This window comes from Cornus florida, unplaced genomic scaffold (genome assembly GCF_030987335.1).
Source record: "Cornus florida cultivar Cherokee Brave unplaced genomic scaffold, ASM3098733v1 CherokeeBrave_3.0.0_Hap2_Chr10, whole genome shotgun sequence".
In the NCBI taxonomy this organism is placed as follows: Eukaryota; Viridiplantae; Streptophyta; class Magnoliopsida; order Cornales; family Cornaceae; genus Cornus; species Cornus florida.
The window spans coordinates 109,762,406-109,784,835 of NW_026775580.1; the positions used below are offsets into that span (position 1 = coordinate 109,762,406).

The window sequence follows — 22,430 nt, forward strand, 5'->3', positions numbered from 1 at the left end:
AAGCATTTTTTATACTCAATCTTAAGCATGCATCCCCTAATAATTATTACTCTATTATAAGAGGAAGTTGGCGGTCGGTCTATATTAATTATTTATGAACTTATTTAGACTCATTATTCAAATGTTTTCCAAGAAAATGAGATTGAAGTTTAATCAGTGGTGACAAGGTGTGACTTTACGTCTTAAGTGATACAAATACTAGGCAACTTGGGTGTGCCAATCCAAAATCAATCCGAACTCAACCCAATCTTAGACATAATGATCAAAAATGCCAACTCGAACTCAATTGAGTTTGAGGTTAGATAAAGACAATTTTTTTTAATTAAAATATTAAGAATCTCAACCAAACTCAATATAACACGACCAACTCAAGGCTAACCCAACTGCCCAATCAAATCAAATATAACCCATCAATGCGTATTAAGAGAAATATATATAGTACCTCTAAATGATAATAAAATGAAAATATTTAAAGGAAAAAAGTTTTAATTATGATATAAATCAAGGGTGAACTAACGAACTCAACAGCTCTAGCATGAAAAGTGATGGATGAACCACAATATTGATTATGTTTTTGAAAGTCAAAGTTGGTACGTAAAATGGAGTGAGGATGGTGCAGCTGAACATCATATATATATATATATGTGTGTGTGTGTGTGTGTGTGTGTGCATATATAGTACATGGACACACGATGACTTCACTGCAAATGGTACTACTTCAAAAATTCTCATAGACCTTCCAGAAGGGAATACGTGCAGTCCGTGGCCCATACCTTTCCAAGCCAACTAAGATTTATTTCTTTACACGAATCTTATTTAATTTATAATATCTTCCACCAACTTCGATTAATCATTGAGTGATAAAATGTTTTTGATTTAGTTTTGTATAAAATAAAATAAAAAAACATCTATCATATGGAGCAAAATGATTAACATGAATAAAAGATTATTTAAGAATAGTTTACTTTAAAACTTGTGACTTCTATTTATCGGGAAAAAACAAGGAACCTTGTATTCTTGTGACTTCTTTTTGGAAACAAATTTTCATCTCATTTTTTAAAAAAGAAAGAAAAAGTTGCACTAATTATCCATAGAAAAGTTTTTTTTTTTGTTTTGGATACAGTGCAAAAATATTTGTTATATAAAAAGATTAATGATACTCTGTCCGATCAAATTGGCCTACTCTAGTCTGAATCATACGTATAACTGCCCGATTCATCTTCTTCGTTCTGCTGCTCCGTTGATTCTTTATCTCTCTAACTCACGATTCATCATTACAATTCTTAATGAACTTTTGAAGTTTTTTTTTTTTTTTCCTAATCAAATCCCCAAAACTAATACAATATACTAAAGCCAAAATATATATTGAAAATGAAATTTAAAAAAATAAAAAAATACCTTCAATCTTATTAGGGTTCGTTTTTTCCTCTTCAAACAAACATATATATGTATTTTCTCTTTTGATTTTATGAACTAATAAAGACTTCTCAATACTTTGTTTTTCTGTTAATTTTGCTAGTGGAAAAGAGAGAACAGTGAGTTAAAGAGAGAAAGAATCAAGGAAGCAGCAGAACGAAATCAGAGAGATAGAGATGAGTCGTCAAAACATTTTCAGCTTCTTTCCATATATTTATTTTTGGTATCTTTAGCGTGCAAATAAAATATCAACGATTTAGGTAATTAGTGACAATTACACGTAGGTTTTGGACTACGAGTAGGCCAATTTGATCGGACAGATTATCATTATGTATATAAAAAATGTGCAAGAAATATTCGTACTTTTAAAAAGTGTGTACATAAATCTTTGTATTGGAAAATTTTATCACATTACATAAAAATAAAAACAAAAATAAAAATAAAAAGGTACCAACCCAAATGCAACACTAGTACTAACTTTGCTAATTCAATGGTAAATTTAGCAAGCATGAGTTTGATAGATTCAGTAAATTACTCTTATTTTATTATATTATATTATTATTACATTTTATTTATTTTTTGTCATGAAATAAGTATGAGAAGAGATAGGAAAGGTGGGGAAACCAATGCAACACCATTCCTTTGAAGAAATCAGTATGGAGGAAGATGGGGAACAAGAGACCAATTCATGAAACAGATCAAAAGGGCAGAGCCACATACCAAACCACCAAACACCAATGAAATGGAATCATAATTGAAATGTGATAAATGTGCTTCAAGGCATCTACTTTAAGCCAATCTTATTTATAGATCAAAGATTATGTCCCAACACATTCTATTAATAAAAAGCATTGTTAAATAATTATACTTGATAAAATAAAAATAAAAATTGAGAAAGAAGAAGTAGAAAAGATCGAAGAATCATAATTCATTAATTCTCAAAGAAGAATCTTGCAATTATTATGGAAGCGTGATTTCTATGGTAAGAATTTAGGGAGTAAGAAAAACATTATTAATTTTGTATCAAGGACCAGAATAATTGACAAATAATAACATACGCGAGTGAGAGATGAAGGAACCCAGAACGAAAATAGAAATTACAATTCATATGAGGACTCTTAACATTAATAAAGAAGGGTAATAATAGCATTTAAAAATATAAGAATTAATGATTTTAACTTTTGAGACTTTTTTGTAATTTTATTGATTTTAAGTTTTGAGACTTTTTTGTAATTTTATTTTAAGAGAAAAGAAAAGTAGACCGTTAGTGGATATTGTTGGCGCACTATCAGCGGTTGTTTTTAAACACCAAGAAATATTGCATTCTGTATATAACAAGGGAGTTTTTACCCCTTTTTATTCACGCTCCATTCAAATTTTAAATGACAAAAGTTATAGTGTCATACGTTATTAAACATTGTCCTTCTGATCGAATGCACGAAACAAATTAAGATAAATGAAAAACTAGTGGCATAAAACTATAGCTCCAATGGCAAGACATATAACTATAAATTAATTAAGCAAATTAAATTGATTTAATTATTCATAAAAAATAATATAATAGACCATTGAAATGGCAAAGGATGTTTCCATCACAAACGCATCCACCAAATACTTTTAAGATGTTTGAGTTTTGGCCCCAGGTGTAAGAACTGGTAACTGCTTCGCAATATAATAATACATACATATATACATATATATATGTGTGTGTGTGTGTGTGTGTTATATATATGTGATACACAGATATAAGAGGTATACGTAGCAAATTTTTTGGGGCATGTATACGTAGCTCATCCTTCACATTTAAGCCGGTGTGTAATTTATTTGTAAAGAAAAATTAAAAAATTAAAAAAATAAAGAGATATGCTTAACACAACAGAGATTCGAGACCAACAACTTTTCTCAAACAGAAATGGTAGTAGTCTAATTAGGGACGGCGAGAGTGGGAGGTGGGAGACACGAATGTGATGATAGCTAAATGAAAGAAATATAGTTTATTAATGTACTGATTATAAGATGTAGTACATGCTAAATATTTTATGCGACAAAATTTTTTATAATAATGTGTATGAGCAACAAACAAATAATGTTGAATTAATTTGGTACGGTACCTACGACTATTGTTATTGTTATTGTTACCCACCTACATTCTACCAATACATGCACAAAATGGTTTTCACTCATCACACAACTCCACTGCCACCTAAATCACAATTAACATTTCATCATGTCTAATGTAACGGTTTTTATACCATGTATACGCCCAACTAAATTGTGAGGCACCACAAGCATGTTTCAAACTAAAACTTTTGACCATTCCATCTATAAAAATGTTTCTTTATAAAATTATATCAACCATACCTTTAAATTTTGAACACGCTGTAATTATTGAGACCCATCTCGGGTTTCTCACTAAGCTGATTTATGTCAAAATTATTGTGGTATATTTTAGACCGTGTAAGACAATAGACGATTAGGTGTCATCAATTATAGAAATTTTTTATTTTTTTATTTTTTTTACTCTTGATGTATTTTTATCTCAACAAAACAATCACTTTGTTCATTTAGCAAGTTTGAATCCTCTAATTTTAAAGTAGAGCTACAAGACTACACCCTTAATTCTCTCACTTTTGAAATTTACAAACCTCTTCTTTAAAACTTAAACCTAGTCAAATGATTAGATACAAAAAGTTTTGGAGGTTAAGAGTATTGAGATGTAACTGTGATAGCAACTCCCAATAACATTATGGTTGAAGAAAAAGGTAATTAAGGCTATAATGTCACTGAGATTTCCAAATTAAGGTCCTCATAATTCCTTTTAGGCCCCACCACTGTAATTCCTAACCACTAGATTCCATTTGTTAGATAGTGCCCCTACCATGAGATCACTAAAGCAATAATATGCATTTCTTGAAGGGTTCAAGTCCCATTAAGACGAGTGGATAGCGCGCAGTATATACACACACAATAATAATAATGATGTTTATATATAATTTTATAAATTATTATTATTTAAGTTAATAATTTGTACATAGTGTAGGTGTCGTTTGCCAAAACATACATAGAGCTAGGAAGATCTAAAACGAAAAATTGGAAGTGCACACTAAATATGTTAATAATATTAAAATGAAGTATCGTTCTATACTTATTCAAATATGATATACTCCCTTTGTCTCAAAAAAAAAAATTTGTACTTGGAGTTTAAAATTTCGAATTGAATATTTAAAACTTAGAAGAACAAATTAGTAACTTTTTGGGGGAGACAAGGCATGCCCCACATGTTCCCTTCAAAATTCTTACACTCCAAAAGTGACATTTAAATTGGAATAGAGAGAGTATAAAACAAATTCAGAAGCTAACAATTATCAAGAAGTAACTGAAGAATTATTAGAATGTGTTTAGGATTTGTTCTTTTTAAAATAATTATGCATTGGAAAAGTGATTTTGGAACACATTTAAGTTATTTAAAAAAAAAAAAATTAATAAAGTGGAGTGTTATATAGAGAGAGAGATATGTCTATATACATAGATACAACAATTTATATATATATATATATATATATATATAGTATTATATTTGCACAATAAAATCCAAGTTGAGTGACAGTCGCAGTCATGCCAGAAGACAACACTCGGAGCGTTACAAGACATGTAAAGAGCGTCTTGTTGCTAAAAACTGGTTACCCGATTCTTTATCTCGGTGATGGCCGAGGACGTGACCAGTTCCTCCATCGACACCTTACACTTTGACCTCATTAATTTACTAAATTCACTATTTTTATATTTTCTTTTTTGTCCACATCATTAATCATTCGTATTCATCACAACACAAAAACATTCAGGAATCAACGACGCCTGTAAGATTTGCACCTATCTACGTGGCGCAATCATTGCCGTAGTTTCTGGAAAAAGAACCACAGCCAACTCAGCTAATAATATGCTTCCTCTTCTTGTCAACACGTAAATTTCACCTCTCCTCCATACTCCACACATAGGGAGAGAGTAGTAAATATGGTTAGAATAGTAGAACATAAATATATTTCTATATCTATATATATAGATATAGATATACATGATAGTAGCTAGGTAGCTATAATATATATATATATATATGTATAGGCATATTAATTACAGAAGTTTTTGAACAAATCTCAACTACTCTAAGCACGACTAGACGAAAGCGTTGAAATCGTGTGTGGAGATCGGTTGAGAGGTGTTTGTTTTAAGAACATTGAGTCGAAGCGTGTGAAATAAGGCACTATCGTTGCCTTTTTTAGAGAGAGATAAACAGTTTTAAGGTAAGTACTAGTAGGCTGTACAGAGAGAAAAAGATAGAGAGAAAATTACATTTACCTGGAAAATGAGGTCGTCGTCTTCCTTCGGAAGCAGCTCCAGAATATCGAATTATAGCCGTACATTTGATTTGCCGGAAGACTCCAGGGAATACGGCGTCGTGGGAGGTGCAATGTTGCCGATGTTTCTCAACGACTTGAGACCGAACAATGAGCGAGATTTAGTTGAAGTGACATTGGAGCTCGAAGACGACTCCATTGTCTTGTGCAGCGTCACGCCGACTTCGAACGCTAATCCCCCCGCCGGAGAAGAATCGGCGAACGGATTTATGGCCAGGAGTCTGTCGGCGACGTCGAGAATTCGGCGGAAATTCTCTTGGTTGAGACGGTCGTCGTCATCAAGAGCGTCATCGGAAATCGAAGTGCCTACAATCTCCGCACGCGACGCTATGAAAATAAAAGGGCAACTGGCACGGACGAGATCGAGCGCTCGGGAGGCTCTTAATGGCCTCAGATTCATTAGCAGAAACACCGGAAAATCAGATTCGAACGAGTTATGGAAAAAAGTTGAGTCGCGGTTTGAGTGTTTGGCGAAGGAGGAGTTGCTGTGTAGAGAGGACTTCGGTGAATGTATAGGTAAAGAAGCTAATTTAATCACCGTCCACCCAGATTAATCAACGGCTGTGAAATAGTAGGCATGAATTTTGTTGACTTTGTTGTTGTGTTGTTGATTAGGAATGGCCGACTCAAAAGAGTTCGCTTTGGGAGTATTTGATGCACTGGCGAGACGAAGAGGTCACAACATTGGGAAGATAACCAAAGATGAACTTTATGACTTCTGGTTGCAGGTTTCGGACCAGAGCTTTGACGCTCGTCTTCAGATTTTCTTCGACATGTGGGACTCTCTCTCTCTTCTCTCTCTCTCTCTCTCTCTCTCTATATATATATATATATATATATATATTCACACATACACGTCTCTCTCGCTCGTTTTTGGCCTCGTGTCTGGCACTTTAATGCCCTTCATCTCTGTTTCAAGCAAAACAACGGCCTTTGAATCCCAACGGATTCAACCGTGAGGTTTTGCTAGTGCCAAACTGCATTTTGATTATTATGACCCAACAAATAAACTGAAATGTAGTATTAATTGGTTTTAAGACTAAATACCGGTTTTATTTTTATTTTTGCCAATTCTTAGAAAAAGGAAGGGGGGAAATTTGGAGAAAGCAATAACTTAATTGGAAAGAGCAGTTATAATGAAATTATATTAAAATTAGTTATTAACAGAATTAAGTTGGTTTTCAGGGCGGATAGCAATGAAGATGGAAGAGTGACAAGGGATGAAGTGCGGGAGGTAAAGTTGGATGCTCAATTGGTAAACTTATGGAAAACGAAATCAATAAAGTTTTATTTAGGTCAAACAATATTGCAGGTAACATGCGTAAGCCAACATAACTTTGCAAAATTACGGTACTACGTCGTCTAGAATATTTTTCTTGTTTTTCTTAGGGGGTTTAGATTTTGTTTGTAACAATGGTATAGTTAAAATCATGAATGAATGAAGTATTGATTTAATCATGGCATTATAATTGATTTATTTGACCATTTTTTGTAGCTTATAATGCTCAGTGCTTCTGCGAATAAGCTGTCCAAATTGAAAGAACAAGCAGAGGAATACGCTTCATTGATAATGGAAGAACTAGATCCAGAAAATCTTGGTTATATTGAGGTAAAGTAGGTATCCTGTGAATGAATGGTTAATTTTCTAATGACATTCATTCATTATTAATTTATTATTATATACTGTCCCTAGCTCTTTCATACGAGAATTTTGATCTAATCTTTTTCTTACTGGGATTTACTCCTCTACCTGTCTTATTCAAACAAGGTGTTTGTATGTATAAACTATTTTTGGCACACACCCAGTTTTATTATGACCCCAAATTTCTTGACTAAATTATTTACCCATACCCATCCAAAGTTGCTTTCAAACATCTTGTAATTGTTTGTATTTAGCAGCCTCTCCAAGATGACTTATTAGCATAAAGCATTAGTTTGAGTGAGATCTCACCTACCATCCAAATACGAGTTTGAGATTTCAATTCTCAATTGGAAACACATATTAGGTGTGTCTTAACTATATATATATATATATAATTAGATCTTCTCCATTAGGCAAATGTAATCATAATGTCAAAGCCCAATCCAATCAAGACACTTGTATGTATTATACACCACTAAACACCCTCCTCCGTGAAAAATTGCGAGCACCGAGAGCGAGAGAAGAATTTACAAAGCGTATACACAGAGTTGATGAGTTAGCGTGAACAAGCCCATGCTGATAAAACAGAATCTCAAGTCCTATAAAAAAGTGATTGTGACGTCCAACAGGGATGGATCCCTGGGAGAGAGGTGGTTGCCTTGCCCCGGGTGGGTTGATGGTTAGTTACCAGTTACCAGTTACCACCAAATATTATGCTGACTTCAAGGGCTGGGCTAGGCTGAAATGGTTTATACATGAACATCCTTGTTTGCATAAGACAAAAATGGGAGAAAATCCCTTCATTGCCCTTTATTTCAGTTATGGCAGTTGGAAACACTTCTTCTACAAAGAGACACCTACATGAACTACAGCAGGCCTCTCAGCACAGCTAGTGTAGGATGGAGCCAGAACTTGGGGACGTCCAGGCCCAAGAATGTGGTGCGCAGGGCAAGCTCCAAACTCAAGTCCCTGGTATTAGAGAACTGGCAAAGAGGTTGGATCTTGCTGCTCTGGTTCATGGCCATGGCTGCTCTATTCGCATGGAAGTTCAATCAATACAGGGATAAAGCAGCATTTCAAGTCATGGGTTATTGCTTGACAACCGCTAAAGGGGCCGCAGAAACCCTAAAGCTCAACATGGCTCTCATCCTTTTGCCCGTGTGTCGGAATACGTTGACGTGGCTCCGCTCCACAAGAGCCAGGCTATTTATCCCTTTTGACGACAACATCAATTTTCACAAGGTAGCACACTTCATACTCATATTTATTTGTTTATGCGTTTCATTCTGTGAAACAAATGATAGTGTTTCAACCAATATTTTACATACTTTGCTTACTGTGGCTGCAATTACAATATTGTGAACTATACAAGAAAACAAAGGCATGACTTCTGAGAAATCAAATTCATCCTTGCTTTTAAAATATGGTCCTCCACATGCATATATCCCTTCAAATTGTTTGTGTCTCATTCAAGCCCACTGATTCACTTTCTTAAATGTTTAAACTCACATGCAATGTGTCAGACTTCAAAAGTTTTTACCAGCCCAACCCAACTCTAAATATGGGATGTGTGTCACTTTAAGCTCCCAATATAACCAGTTACATATAGAGGTACATGATAAAGAGTATCAACCAACCAGTCAATTCACCATTCTTAAATCCTAGAAAAAAATTCAACAATTACCCTGTGCATGTAGAGTGTAGGGTTTGCATGTGTCTAGTGGTGGATTATAGGGCAAAAATTACCAATGTAACCAGTTACATATAGAGGTACATGATAAAGAGTATCAACCAAGCAGCAATTCACCACTCTTAAATCCTAGAAAAAAAATTCAATAATTACTCTGTGCATGTAGAGTGTAGGGTTTGCATGTATCCAGTGGTGGATTAGAGGGCAAAAATTTTCTAACATTCTCAACACCTTCCTGACATTTTATTCTCTAATTATTTACTTTCAATTTACAGACAATTGCATGTGCTATAGCATTTGGGATCCTCCTGCATGTTGGAAACCATATGTTTTGTGATTTTCCACGTTTGATTAACTCTTCACCAGAAAAATTCGCCACCATAGCCTCTGATTTCAACAACAAAAAGCCCACCTACAAAGACCTATTGACCGGTGTTGAAGGCCTAACTGGGATTTCTATGGTGATTCTAATGACCATTGCTTTCACACTTGCAACTAGACGCTTCCGCAAAAATGTGGTAAAGCTGCCGGCACCATTCAACAGGTTGACGGGCTTTAACGCATTCTGGTATTCTCATCACCTCTTCGGTCTAGTCTACGTGGCGTTATTAATCCACGGAACCTTCTTGTTCTTCGTCCAGAGATGGTATCAGAAAACGGTAAGAACTTGAAGTCACCGCTATTTACAACATTTGCTGTTATTGATATTTAGGAAAACACACTAATTAGGTGTGAGAAACGAATTGTAGATGAAATGCTAGAAACAATACTGAAATCTGGTTGACAGAGTGGATATGTGATGATTTCTGTGTCACTAATGATCCTTTCTCAATTTTCCAGACATGGATGTACATCTCTGTTCCTCTTTTCCTCTACATAGCAGAGCGGAGTTTGAGAACATGTCGATCAGAACATTATACGGTAAAAATTTTGAAGGTAAGACTGTCATTAACCTATGTTGTCTTCTCTAAACTAAACTCAACGATCCTACCATCCAGGATTTCCAAAGAATAACATATAGCGACTTAATAATTCTACGACCTCGATAAGGATCATTCTAAGAAACTAGTATAATAATATTTCTTGCTTCGAATAACTTCTTGACATCAATTACAGCAATCACAGGCATTACTAGCTGCTACAATTTTAGCCCCTCCATGTATAAGTTCTCAAGACCGTCTGCAATAGCACCGACAATATGTGCAATTAGTTAAATTATAAGAGGTTCTTGCAGGTTTCAGTTCTACCAGGAGATGTCTTCAGCTTAATCATGTCCAAGCCAAATGGGTTTAAATACAAAAGTGGGCAGTATATGTTTCTACAATGTCCTACAATCTCCCCATTTGAATGGTGAGTGTGATTTTGCTGGGCTTCCAGCTCCCATTCCATTTAATGAAATGGGTGTCGTGCCGAAGCATTAAAATAACCTCTCGAGATATCTACAGGCATCCATTTTCAATAACTTCAGCACCAGGAGACGACTACCTCAGCGTTCACATCCGGACAGTGGGAGACTGGACGCAAGAACTTAAGCGAGTATTTACCGAGGATAATGGTTCAGCGTGTGTGATTGGTCGAGCAACGTTTGGACAGCTTGGGTACATGGATCAGAGAGGGTAAGTTCATCGCATTAATTTTACAAGCCAAAATTTATATTCAGATTACTTTCTATTGAAAAGTCTTCTCAACATAATTCATTGGTGCAGTCTACCCAAACTGCATGTCGATGGACCCTATGGTGCTGCAGCACAGGACTACAGAAACTATGATGTGTTACTTCTTGTGGGGCTTGGCATTGGAGCTACTCCTTTTATAAGCATCCTCAGAGATCTATTAAACGATACAAGAACAGCAGAAGACCAAGTGGTACAATTTATACTAAGGAGAATTATTTTTCTAAATCAATGGCATCGTTCTTAATATCCAAATTATGATATCTGTTGTGTGCTGTGGCTTAGGATTCAAACACAGAAACAAGTATATCAGATGATAGCCTGACTAGTTTTGCCTCTTCAAGTATAACATCAAGTGGAAAAAAGAAATCCCAGAGAACAACAAATGCACATTTCTATTGGGTAACTAGGGAACATGGGTCTTTCGAATGGTTTAAAGGAGTTATGAATGAAGTTGCAGAATTGGATCAAAAAGTATATGCACTTACTTTTTATTATTTATTATTTACCCATTATGGTTGATTGTGTTACCTCTCTTTCTTATAATTACTTCGAAACAGGGTCAAATTGAGATGCACAATTATCTTACGAGTGTTTACGAAGAAGGTGATGCAAGGTCAACCCTAATCACCATGGTCCAAGCTCTCAACCATGCCAAACATGGTGTTGACATCCTATCTGGAACCAGAGTATGATCTATCATTATTTTACATTGAACATGAAAATTTTAATATTGATAATTCAATAGTTCTACAACCACCATTTTCTATCAAGTAATGGAGGGCAATCATGGCACTAATAAATTCATTAAAAAAATAGGCATTTTATATGACAGTTTCGGTACAGTTAATGATCCTAATAGTATATAATATATGAAGTCAACTTTGTTGCAGGTAAGGACGCATTTTGCAAGACCAAATTGGAAAGAAGTGTTCACCAAAATAGCTTCAAAGCATCCATACGCCGTCGTAGGTAAAAAAAAAAAAAAAAAAAAAATCAAAAGAACAAAACTATCGTACAAACATATGCATGTGAAACAAGTAGTATCTTCATAACTTTAACTTCATTTTTTCATACCTGGACCTAAGTTATAGCATTTAAAGTTGTTCCCAGCTCATTGATAACCATCTAATTCTACCAACTGCCAACTGAAAATTCGTAGCATTTTAGGAATTAGGAGTAAAAGGTCATGACAGAGAGATCATTAGTCATGTGATTAAAGAGGAATCCTACCAATCAAAGCACATGCGCACAATACTTCCATGGATGTCCAATTTTACAAAGGTGATAACCAGAAGAAGACTGGGAACATCTGATCAGACATTCTGAACCTAGGGTCATATAGACGGTCTTGTGAAAAATACACACACACACACACACACGAGATATTAAAGATTATTGTTTAATTATATGAAGGATTGACAATCTGCAGGAGTGTTCTACTGTGGGATGCCAGTGTTGGCAAAGGAGCTCAAGAAGCTATCACATGAGCTGACTCGCAAAACATCTACAAGATTCGAGTTCCACAAGGAGTATTTCTGAAGAAAGTATCTGCCACTAAGAAGACGAAGCTGTTTTTTTCTTTTCTTTTTTATTTTGTAATTATTCAAATGATTCGGAGGAATATATATTACTACTTAAGAATATAAATATACCCATATACATGTATATGCATATATTACATTGTTGATCAAGTCAAAATACAAACTAGATATAAAGGTTTCTATCCACTTCAACATGCCTAATTTTCTTGGCAAAGTATTGGAGTTCTGTTTATTAATTATACCCACATTCTCTCATACTAAAAGGAATAAGTTTCACATAAATACTTAATTCGTAAGACATTTCTTTCAACAACCCAACTCCTCCCTCCCCCCCCCCCCCCCCCCCCCCCCCCTCTCTTTTCTCCTTCACTTACCATCTCTCTCTTCTTCTTCTTCTATTTTCTTTTCTTTTCATATATATAAAATTCAATCCACATCATCCAATCCATTTAGACAACAACTTGTCTCTTGTACAAAACAAAAATGATGAGAATGGTATTTTCAAGTATCATGAAGAATTGAGTTATAGAACACAATCATTTTTTAGATGAAGACAGTAATAGCTGTTCAGCACAAAATTCAATCTGTTTGAAACACATGATACTGAATGCCAAGAATCTAACGTTTTAATAATTGCAAATTGTTTGAGAATAGCTTGTTTACAAAGGGAAGCCATATATATTGAATCAAACCTGCTGTATTGTAAGCGCATTCATGTTCGGATGATATAGATGATTACAGTGAATGGGCATGAGAATCTGAAGATCAGACGCCCTTAGTCATCCTTCAATCTCCTGAGAACTTTTGAAGCCCAGCGTTTGACACGTCGCTTAAGAGTGAAACCAACGACGACTCCAGCAACAAAGAAAATTGCACAAAGCTTTGAGCAGGTCCATAGTGATACGACTTGTCTGCGATTAGATAAATGCAGTTTAATTAAAAGCACATTTACAATGCTGCCTATAGAATCTTCCAGTTTCAATATATATATATATATCATTGAAAAAAACAAAATTATAAATAAATGAAAAAATAGATGAAAGGAATAGCAATTTAGAAGAGGGTGAACTCTTCTCCTAAGCAACAACATTCCATGTATTCAATTTATTTTAGCATACATGATGACTTTGCTCAGCACAAGTGCAAATCGTCTCCATCCTCCCTCCCTCTCTCTCTCTCTCTCTCTCTTCTTTTTTTGCTTTTTTTTCTTTTTTTATGGCACGTCTTTTTAAAGATTCAAACATCATATATCATCTTATCACATGAAAGGAATTACTCTTACTTGAATTTCCTTCCTAATCACCACATCGGTTTGAGTTTACAAAACCACCACCACCCCAAAACTTTTCCCAACTACTTGGGGTTGGCTACATGAATCCTATGTTTCCATTCCGCTCTTAACAAAGTCCATAACCCGAGCCAAACTACATGCTATCATATCCTTCCTATATGAACATTGGTTTGAGTTCATATAATTCATCATCCACATCCCACACATCTCTCATTGCTATACCAACATAATAGTTACAAATGTGATGATAAATGCCACACCTAACAGCAACAAAATTGCTCTTTCCAATATTTAATTATTCACTTTTCAAGTAACCAAATTTCTACGTTAAACATGCTTCAATCATTACTCGCATATAAGTTACTTGAACAAAGTGAGAACAAAAATCTCTCAGGGTAAACAAACTATTTCAAAACATTTTGCCTGTCTTCTAAATTTTGAAAGGAAAAAAAAAAAAAAAAAAAGCATTTGCTGCTTGTAAACTTTTGAAAAATGAAGAAAAGGGCCAAAAAGATCAAAAATATGAAAAAGAAATACTTAAACAAACAGACCTTAAATGTTAGAGAAGCTTAACATTTTGTTTTTTAAAAGTTCAGCAAATGTCTTTTTCTAACAAGTAAAAAGAGAAAAACTTCTGCAATCACGGAAGGGTTGTAAATACATATCACAGTAAAAGAAAAACACATAAATATAACAAAACTACAACCATGTAACCCCAAAATTCTACAGACATTTCAAAATATAACTTGTTGAAAGCCAAAAATAGAGGGATCTCAGAAATATATTGTCCAACTCAACCACTAGAATTTCCACTCATTCAAACAATCATCTATTCGCTCCGCCCTAATACTCTACAAGAATAGACACACTGCTATTCACTCTTCATTCACACTCTCTCTTTTTCAACCCTCTAAGGCCTTAACAAACAATCTAGACACCAGTCTATCACCCATTGAATTCAAAAAGGGGAGAATCACAATAATTCATCTCTCAAGCATACACAATTAGCTTAAAAACTATAAATGTCATACTAATATACAATAAAAAATGCTAATAGACTGACATACCATTTTTTCAATGCTTGAAGCATTCAACATGTTATTAATCGGCTAGGTAGCAATTTAAATAAGCACTGTTGCTAGAGCTATTTAGTAGCTCCGCAGTGTTTCAAGCAAAAAGCCCGACAAACTGCATCAAATGTCAGTTTAGGCAATTCAATCAGTTCATCGTAATCATCCCAGTTAAATTTAACTGTATTATAGGTCTACTACAAAACCAAAAGCTTCCAAACAATGCTAACCTTGACGGCAACTAAAATAGTAACTATGCATAGGAACCACAAAAAATCACAACTTCAAATATTGTTTCAGAAGGAACTCAAAAATCCAAAATTAATTCACTCATTTAATCACATTCATGCTTGTGAAATTTTGGTTCAGTATAGTAAGTGAAGTCAACAAAAAAGTAAGACCACAATGAACAATGCAAATTTTGCAATTAAGTATTATTACAAGATCAAAAATAAATGAATTCCAGTAAAACCAAAGACCACAAATTTAAGAAATTCATTAGTTATTTAGTATTAAAAGCGAACAGAACTATAATTAGTTATCTAAGGTTCGACTCCTCTTGGATGCAAACAATTCTTCGGAGGGGCTGTGAGTACCAACTAGGAAGAACAAAAATCGCGAACAGAACCCCATACTTGCACTGCTCAAACAAACTTAGAAAAAGAAAACAAAAAAACATGGAAGATTACTAGTATAATACACATACAGAGGGAAAGTACCTGGGAGGTCTGGTGATTAGAACCCTAGAACTGTCTGTTGACAAAGCGTCCACTCCAGAAGGTTTGTTGAATGAGGAAGAAGAAGAGCCATTTTTGGCGTCTTCATAAAATGTACGGAACGTTTTCTGTAATCCCTCCATCAAATTAACACAAAATTTCTAAACTCAAACACAAAAGATCAAGGCCCTATTTGCTGCGATTCAATGATTCTGCATCTGGTGATCATGTTAGGGTTTTTAAAGGGTTTTGGGGCTTTTAATCAACCCGCTCAACTCAGCACATCATTGCTGTGCTGATGATGAACGGTCAAGATTATCTTTAGGGAAAAATCACATAAGTCACATGTACTATCATTTTTGTTCTAAATGTCCTCACTCAATTTAAACACCCTGAGCTATAAAACGCATTGTCCCTGAATCGATATAAAATAACAAAATTGTCTTTATAATTTAATTATTAAATTTAAAACTTATAATATTATTATAAAATTACAAAAATACCCCTATCTTCCCAACATGTAATTTAAAACAATTGAAGTCGGTGGCTGCAACATGGGTTTAGAAGTAATTCTTAAAATTCAGCTCAATTGCAAAGAAAAAATTTAAAATTATACGGATCTATATATATAATATAAACACACACACATATATATATATAAAGAGAGAGAATGAGAGAAAGATGAACTGACAATCTCCATTAAAGCAGTGTAAGTGATGATGAAATAAATTGAAGAGGCAATCATGAACAGAAGCTTTGCATCCGCTCATAGGGTACTCCGAGAAAAAAATCCAACACGGTACTTAATAGAATTGGGATACAAATAAAGGGACAGGGGTAGGGAGGACTTAAATCAAAGTAGTGTCAGGTAGAGAGAGAAAGCAAAAGTGCAGATGAGAGAAATAAAGAGAATAAAGTTGTATTGAGAGGGTAAAAAGCACATTTGTATTATCACTGCTTTGTGAATTTATACAGAGTTACAATGAGACTATCTATAGAAAGTTTACAATAAATTTAAATTTGAAAAATATGTTAAACTATAGGAATGATAAAAGGCTTAATCAATTCTACACAAAAGTTTCACGTGACCCTAAGATTATGGAGGAAATAAGGAATGTGCTGGAATGAATTTTGCTTGATTCAAGGAAGACCCATTATCATCTATACGCTCCCGCAAGATGGTGCTTCCATTAGAAATACCAATCTTGGATCGTAAGAGTGAAAATTGTTGCCTTGAAAGAGGCTTTGTAAGAGCATCATCAAGTTGATCAGTTGTGGATACATGAGAAACTTGAAGCAATCCTTTGGAGACTTGGTCGCGTACAAAATGATAGTCAATAACAATATATTTCATGCGTGAGTGAAAAACCGGATTAATACAAAGATATATTGCACCAACATTATCACAGAAGATAACAAGAGGTTTTGTGAGTGAGACTGGCCAAGATAATTCTGCTGTAGTGGCAGCAACAGCCCGGTATTCAGCTTCAGTAGAGGATCGAGCAACGAATCTTTGCTTCCTTGAACTCCATAAAATTGGATTACCACCAAGATAAACAATGTAGGCAGTTGTGGAGGTACAGTCATCACGAATTCCAGCCCAGTCGGCATCAGAATAAGCATGCAAAAAAGGAGTAGCATGACGTTTGAGAAAAAGACCATGATGAATAGTTCTTTTGAGGTACCGAATAAGCCTTTTGGCAGCAGTCCAATGTATCTGAGAAGGCTTATGCATGAATTGTGAAAGTTTGTTAACAGCATAGACGATGTCTGGTCTTGTAATGGATAGATACTGTAGAGCATCAATGACACTATGAAATTCAGTTGGATTAGCAGGTGAAGATCCATCCTGAAGTACAAGAGAGCCCGTAATAGATAAAGGTGTGCTGACCTCTTTTGCACCAGACATGTGAGTGCGGTCCAAGAGGTCTCGAATATATTTGTGTTGGGTGAGAAATAAACCAGTGGAAGTAGAAATGACGTCAACCCCAAGAAAGTAGTGTAAAGCCTCCAAATCTTTGACATAAAATCGGGTAGAAAGAACATGAATAAATTGAGTAATAAATGAGACATTATTGCCCGTCACAATGAGATTATCTACATAAACTATAAAATAAACAAGAATATGATTGTGTGAATACATAAAAAGAGATGTGTTTGATTTAGAGTTAGAGAAACCATAGGAGAGAAACATTGTACCATGCACGAGGCGCTTGCTTGAGGCTATAAAAAGCCTTGTGAAGTCGATACACATGAGACGAGAAGGTAGGATCAAGGAAACCTGGGGATTACAACATGTATACCTCTTCAGATAAAGTGCCATGAAGGAATGCATTATTGACATCAAGTTGTCGAATAGGCCAACCACGAGCAAAAGCAAGGCTAAGAACAATTTTGATAGTAGTAGGTTTAATAACTAGACTGAATGTCTCCTTATAATCAATACCAGGGCGTTGATGAAAACCTTTGGCAACTAGACGGGCTTTGTAGCGATTAATGCTACCATCAGAATGTCTCTTAATACGAAAGACCCATTTGCACCTAACAACATTCTGATCTGGGTGAGGAGGAACAATGTTCCAGTTTCCATTTTGAACCAATGCATTAAACTCATCAGACATGGCAGAACGCCATTTTGGATCACGTAATGCTTAAGAGACACAAGTGGTTCCAGAATATGGTGTTTGGAAGTGGCATGAACTTGCTTCAGTTTAAAAGTCTGATTTTGGGAACGGGTGACCATTTGGTGAGTGCGGGTTGGTTGTGGTTTAAGGGAAGAAGGCTGAAGGGATGTTTCTTGATATGTAGGAGGTGAACTAGACAAGGGGGAGGATGATGAGGAGGGATATGAGTTAGGGGAAGAAGCGTGAGGTACATCATTATGAGGCATCGGTGGCGGAGATGCAAGTTCCATAATAGGATGCATGGGAGAAGACAACCCTGGTGAATCATTGTGTGAGGAGCTATGAGAGACTGGCACAGGAAAAAGTATGGGACTGTTGGTTGCAAGAGAAATAGAACTAGGAGATCACATAGAGATAATGGACATACTTTGTGATGAAGAGGATAAAACCATACATACTTTGTAAAATGATCCACAAAAATGATATAAAAACTGAATCCTTCCATTGAAGTTACTAGAGCAGGGCCCCAAACATCAGTGTAAATTAGATCAAAAGGACCACAACTATGAAGGGAGGACATACCAAATGGGAGCCTATGGCTCTTATTACATTGACAAGAATTACAAACTGAGGAAGCATGAAATAAAGAAGACAAGCATGAGTTATGTCTAAACTTGAACCATCACCTATAACTATCTCATCAGGCCCTTCTACTCAGAGTGAAGGGAGAGGTTGCGTAAATCAGTGGTCACATGGTGTGAGGCACCAGAGTCAATAAGCCAATTTTGATTGATTGGTTGTGAGGCTGAGACGCAATTCGCAATGGGTTCTTGAAAATGAGTGGATCGTGCACGACAACACTGTTTGGCTACATGACCATGTTGGTCACACAATTGACAAACAACTTTAGAACCTTGGCTGCCTTGGTTTTGGTTTCCATTTTGGCGACGGTGTGAGTTGGAGTTTGGTCGTTGATTGAAGTTGGGCCCTTGATTAAAGTGACCTTGAAATTAGTGGCCAGAATTTTTGCCATTTCTGTTGCAGGTGTTCCCATTCTTTGAATGAGAGTTGTTGCTACCAGAATGGGGAGTGTAATTCGCCGTTTTGGGAGACGGATCTCTACGAGTTTCTTCTCTTTTGGAAAAATCCTCATATTCCACCAGTTTATCATGGAGCTCCTCAAACGTGATAGGATTTTCACGTGCTCGTACAGCTGCTGCAATTTCCTTGAACTTAAGTCCAAAGCCATTGAGAGAATGAATAATGATATCATCTTCGGCTAAGGGAGCATCAATGAGAGCTAGCTTATCAGATATTCCTCTGATAATCTGTAGATACTCAGCCACTGGCCTAGAGCCTCAAAGAGTAAGGGTGAGTCATTCCTTAAGGTGCATCACCCTTGATCGTGACCTGTTAGCATAGAGTTTGACAAGTTTTTCCCAAGCTTCATGGAAGGTCTTTGAGGATGCAATAAATGACATGACAGTTTAGGACATTGAGGCGATGATAGCATGCAACAACAGCTTATCTTTTTGTGAGGATTTTCCATCCTTCAAAAGGGTTTTTGGGTGGACATGATTGTGTGCCATCAATATAGCTCATCAAATCATATCCAAGAAGTAAGGAATGAAATTGGGCACGCCATGAGGGATAGTTCGAAGGTGTAAGTTTGAGAGGGAGTTGGGTAGCGGCATTTATTGAAACTAGGGTGCTGTCTATACAAAGTGGATTGGAGGAAGAAATAACAAGAGGGGTAGAGGTATTTTGAGAAGCTTCTTCAGCCATGGAACAGACTTCTGTTTCTTGCTCGTTTGAGCTTTTTTTTGCTCTGATACCATAAAGAGAATAAAGTTGTATTGAGAGCGTAAAAAACACACTTGTATTATCACTGCTTTGTGAATTTATACAGAGTTACAATGAGACTACCTATAGAAAGTTTACAACAAATTTAAATTTGAAAAATATGCTAAACTATAGGAGTGATAAAAGGCTTAATCAATTCTACACAAAAATTTCACGTGACCCTAAGATCATAGAGGAAATAAGGAATGTGCTGGAATGATTTTTGCTTGATTGGAGGAAGACCCATTATCATCTATAAGAGAAAGAGGTGCCAATTTTGTGTTGCAATTGCGAGCTTTATCAACTTTAATTTTTTTAATTTTTTAATTAATCTCTGTCACTGTGACACTGTCAAAGCAAATCTTGGTAGTTGAGGGTGCACCAATCGGTTGGGTCACTGAAATGAATAGAAATTGTGAAGCTTTTGGTTTTGACAATGGTGAAGCTTTTTGGTCTCGCCCTTTTTCTTCTCTCTCAAACTTGCTCCATTGAAGTACCTTCAGCCATTTTTATACTCAGTCAATGAAATCCGGCCAGTTCTCTATTGAAAGCTCTCTCTCATATTTCTTCTGCATCTTTCCTGGGTTTTGGTCTTTCATTTCTTTGGCATTTTGATCTTTCTATCTCTATAATCACAGAAGTTCAAAGACAGAATAAAAAGAACGGCAAATTAACCAATAAACTAATCCAGCATGGATCGAACTTCAACTTAGTATTATATATAAATAAAACATCTAAATATTCTTATCTAAAATATCCCAAGACCCATTTAAGATTTAAGCAAAACAAACTAATAGAAATACTTAAAATTTGAACTTTGGGTCTTCATAACCACATAAGTTCAAAGGCAGAGAAAAGAAAAAATAACAAATTAACCCAAAAACAAATCCAGCAAGAAACAAACTTCAACTCGGTATTTGGATATATAAATAATACATCTACACATCTACTAAAACAACCCAAGACCCATTTGAGATTCAATCAAAACAAACTAATAGAAATACCAAAAATTTGTACTTTAGGGGTTCATAACCACATAAAGTTCTAAAACAAAGAATAGAAAGAACCCAAATTAACCCAAAACAAATCCAGAAAGAACCAAACTTCAAATTCCACGACAGGGTACATAAACAACACATCTATATATACCATCTACAATACATATATATACATACATGTGTTTGAAAATAACTTACCAAACAATGCCGTAATCACCTCTACCGATTGGTCTAATTATGATTTCTGTAAAGGACCAAATCGAATGGCACATAGAGATGGTGGTGTGACAGACACTGTCACTGGTATGGTGGCCGGCGAGGAAAGAGAAAAAAGGTATTTATGTCTTTTCAGTACATTGTTTTCATCGACCCTAGGTGTTGAAGGAAGAAGATTCAAGGATATTTTTGTAATTTTATAATAATATTATAATTTTTAAATTTAACAATTAAATTATAAGAGTAGTTTTGTCATTTTATATCAATTTGGGAGTAATATGATGACGTTTTATGGTTAATTTTAGTGGGAATATTTTGGACGAAAGTGATAATACTTGGGGGTTATTTGATTTTTCTCCTTATCTTTATGAAAATGAAGGAAAAAAGAAAAAAAAAAAGGGTAAATTGCAGTGACACCCCTTGGGTTTGCTTAAAAAACAAGTAAATACAACTTAGGCTATTTTTGGACATTGACACCCTTCAAGTTTGCAAACTTGGACAATAACACCCCAAATATGATGAAAGTACATGTTTACCTTTTGACCACCCTTTGACCACGTAAAATGACCAAAGTAGCCTCAACCAAAATACACAACCACCGTAACCTCACTCACCACCACTGTTACACAAAACCTAACAACTAAAAATTACATATATACACAAAATGTAGGGTTTCAAATTACACACATGTCCATAAATTACATGATTTTCGTCTCTATCAAATTTTGCTCACTCTGTATTTTTTTTAGAGATATAATCTCCTTGAAATTAGTATACAGTGAGTAAACAAAAAAAAATAATAATAATCAATAGCAGACACATTGTAGCACAGACACCCAATTCATGCCTTCCACATCGTCGGTGCAGTTCATTATTCACCATCAATTGCAACCCCAACCACAGTCCTAATCAAAAGAACTGAAAGCCAAGCTCTACACCGGCCGAGCCGATCAAAGCTGAGCTCGTCGCCGCCTCCATCACAGCCGACATCCTCCACGGCCGAGCCCATCAATGCTGAGCTCGCTGCCACATCCATCACAGCAGACACCCTCCACGGCCGAGCCTATCAAAGCCTAGCTCGCCGCCGCCTTCTGTTACCACGTCGCCACCACCACCTCTATCTTCTACTACCTTATCGCCGGTCACACCTCACGCACAAAAACTGCAGCGGCCAAACACCCAAAATCCCGTAGCCAATCACCCCTCTTATTCTTCACATCCAGTCCCAAACTGTGGTTCAACAACGGCGATAGCGACATCGAATAGAGGGATTGTCGAATCAAACAAAGGGATTCA

General features: G+C 35.6%; 2 protein-coding genes across 2 annotated transcripts; one reads left to right on the forward strand and one right to left on the reverse strand.

Annotated features, from left to right (window-relative positions):
* The first annotated feature begins 5,555 nt into the window (after nucleotides 1-5,555).
* Nucleotides 5,556-12,569, forward strand: LOC132277007 (respiratory burst oxidase homolog protein E). Its single transcript, XM_059778695.1, has 14 exons — nucleotides 5,556-6,344; nucleotides 6,444-6,603; nucleotides 7,014-7,062; nucleotides 7,324-7,437; nucleotides 8,290-8,712; nucleotides 9,436-9,819; nucleotides 10,001-10,096; nucleotides 10,395-10,510; nucleotides 10,606-10,776; nucleotides 10,867-11,026; nucleotides 11,119-11,307; nucleotides 11,394-11,522; nucleotides 11,727-11,805; nucleotides 12,266-12,569. Exons 1-14 carry the CDS (start codon nucleotides 5,777-5,779, stop codon nucleotides 12,373-12,375), a joined length of 2,748 nt encoding a protein of 915 aa, XP_059634678.1. The 5' UTR covers nucleotides 5,556-5,776; the 3' UTR covers nucleotides 12,376-12,569.
* Nucleotides 12,570-12,900: 331 nt separating this feature from the next.
* Nucleotides 12,901-15,818, reverse strand: LOC132277008 (uncharacterized). Its single transcript, XM_059778697.1, has 2 exons — nucleotides 15,458-15,818; nucleotides 12,901-13,288 (listed from the first exon to the last, which is right to left on the reverse strand). Exons 1-2 carry the CDS (start codon nucleotides 15,595-15,597, stop codon nucleotides 13,153-13,155), a joined length of 276 nt encoding a protein of 91 aa, XP_059634680.1. The 5' UTR covers nucleotides 15,598-15,818; the 3' UTR covers nucleotides 12,901-13,152.
* Nucleotides 15,819-22,430: the final 6,612 nt, after the last annotated feature.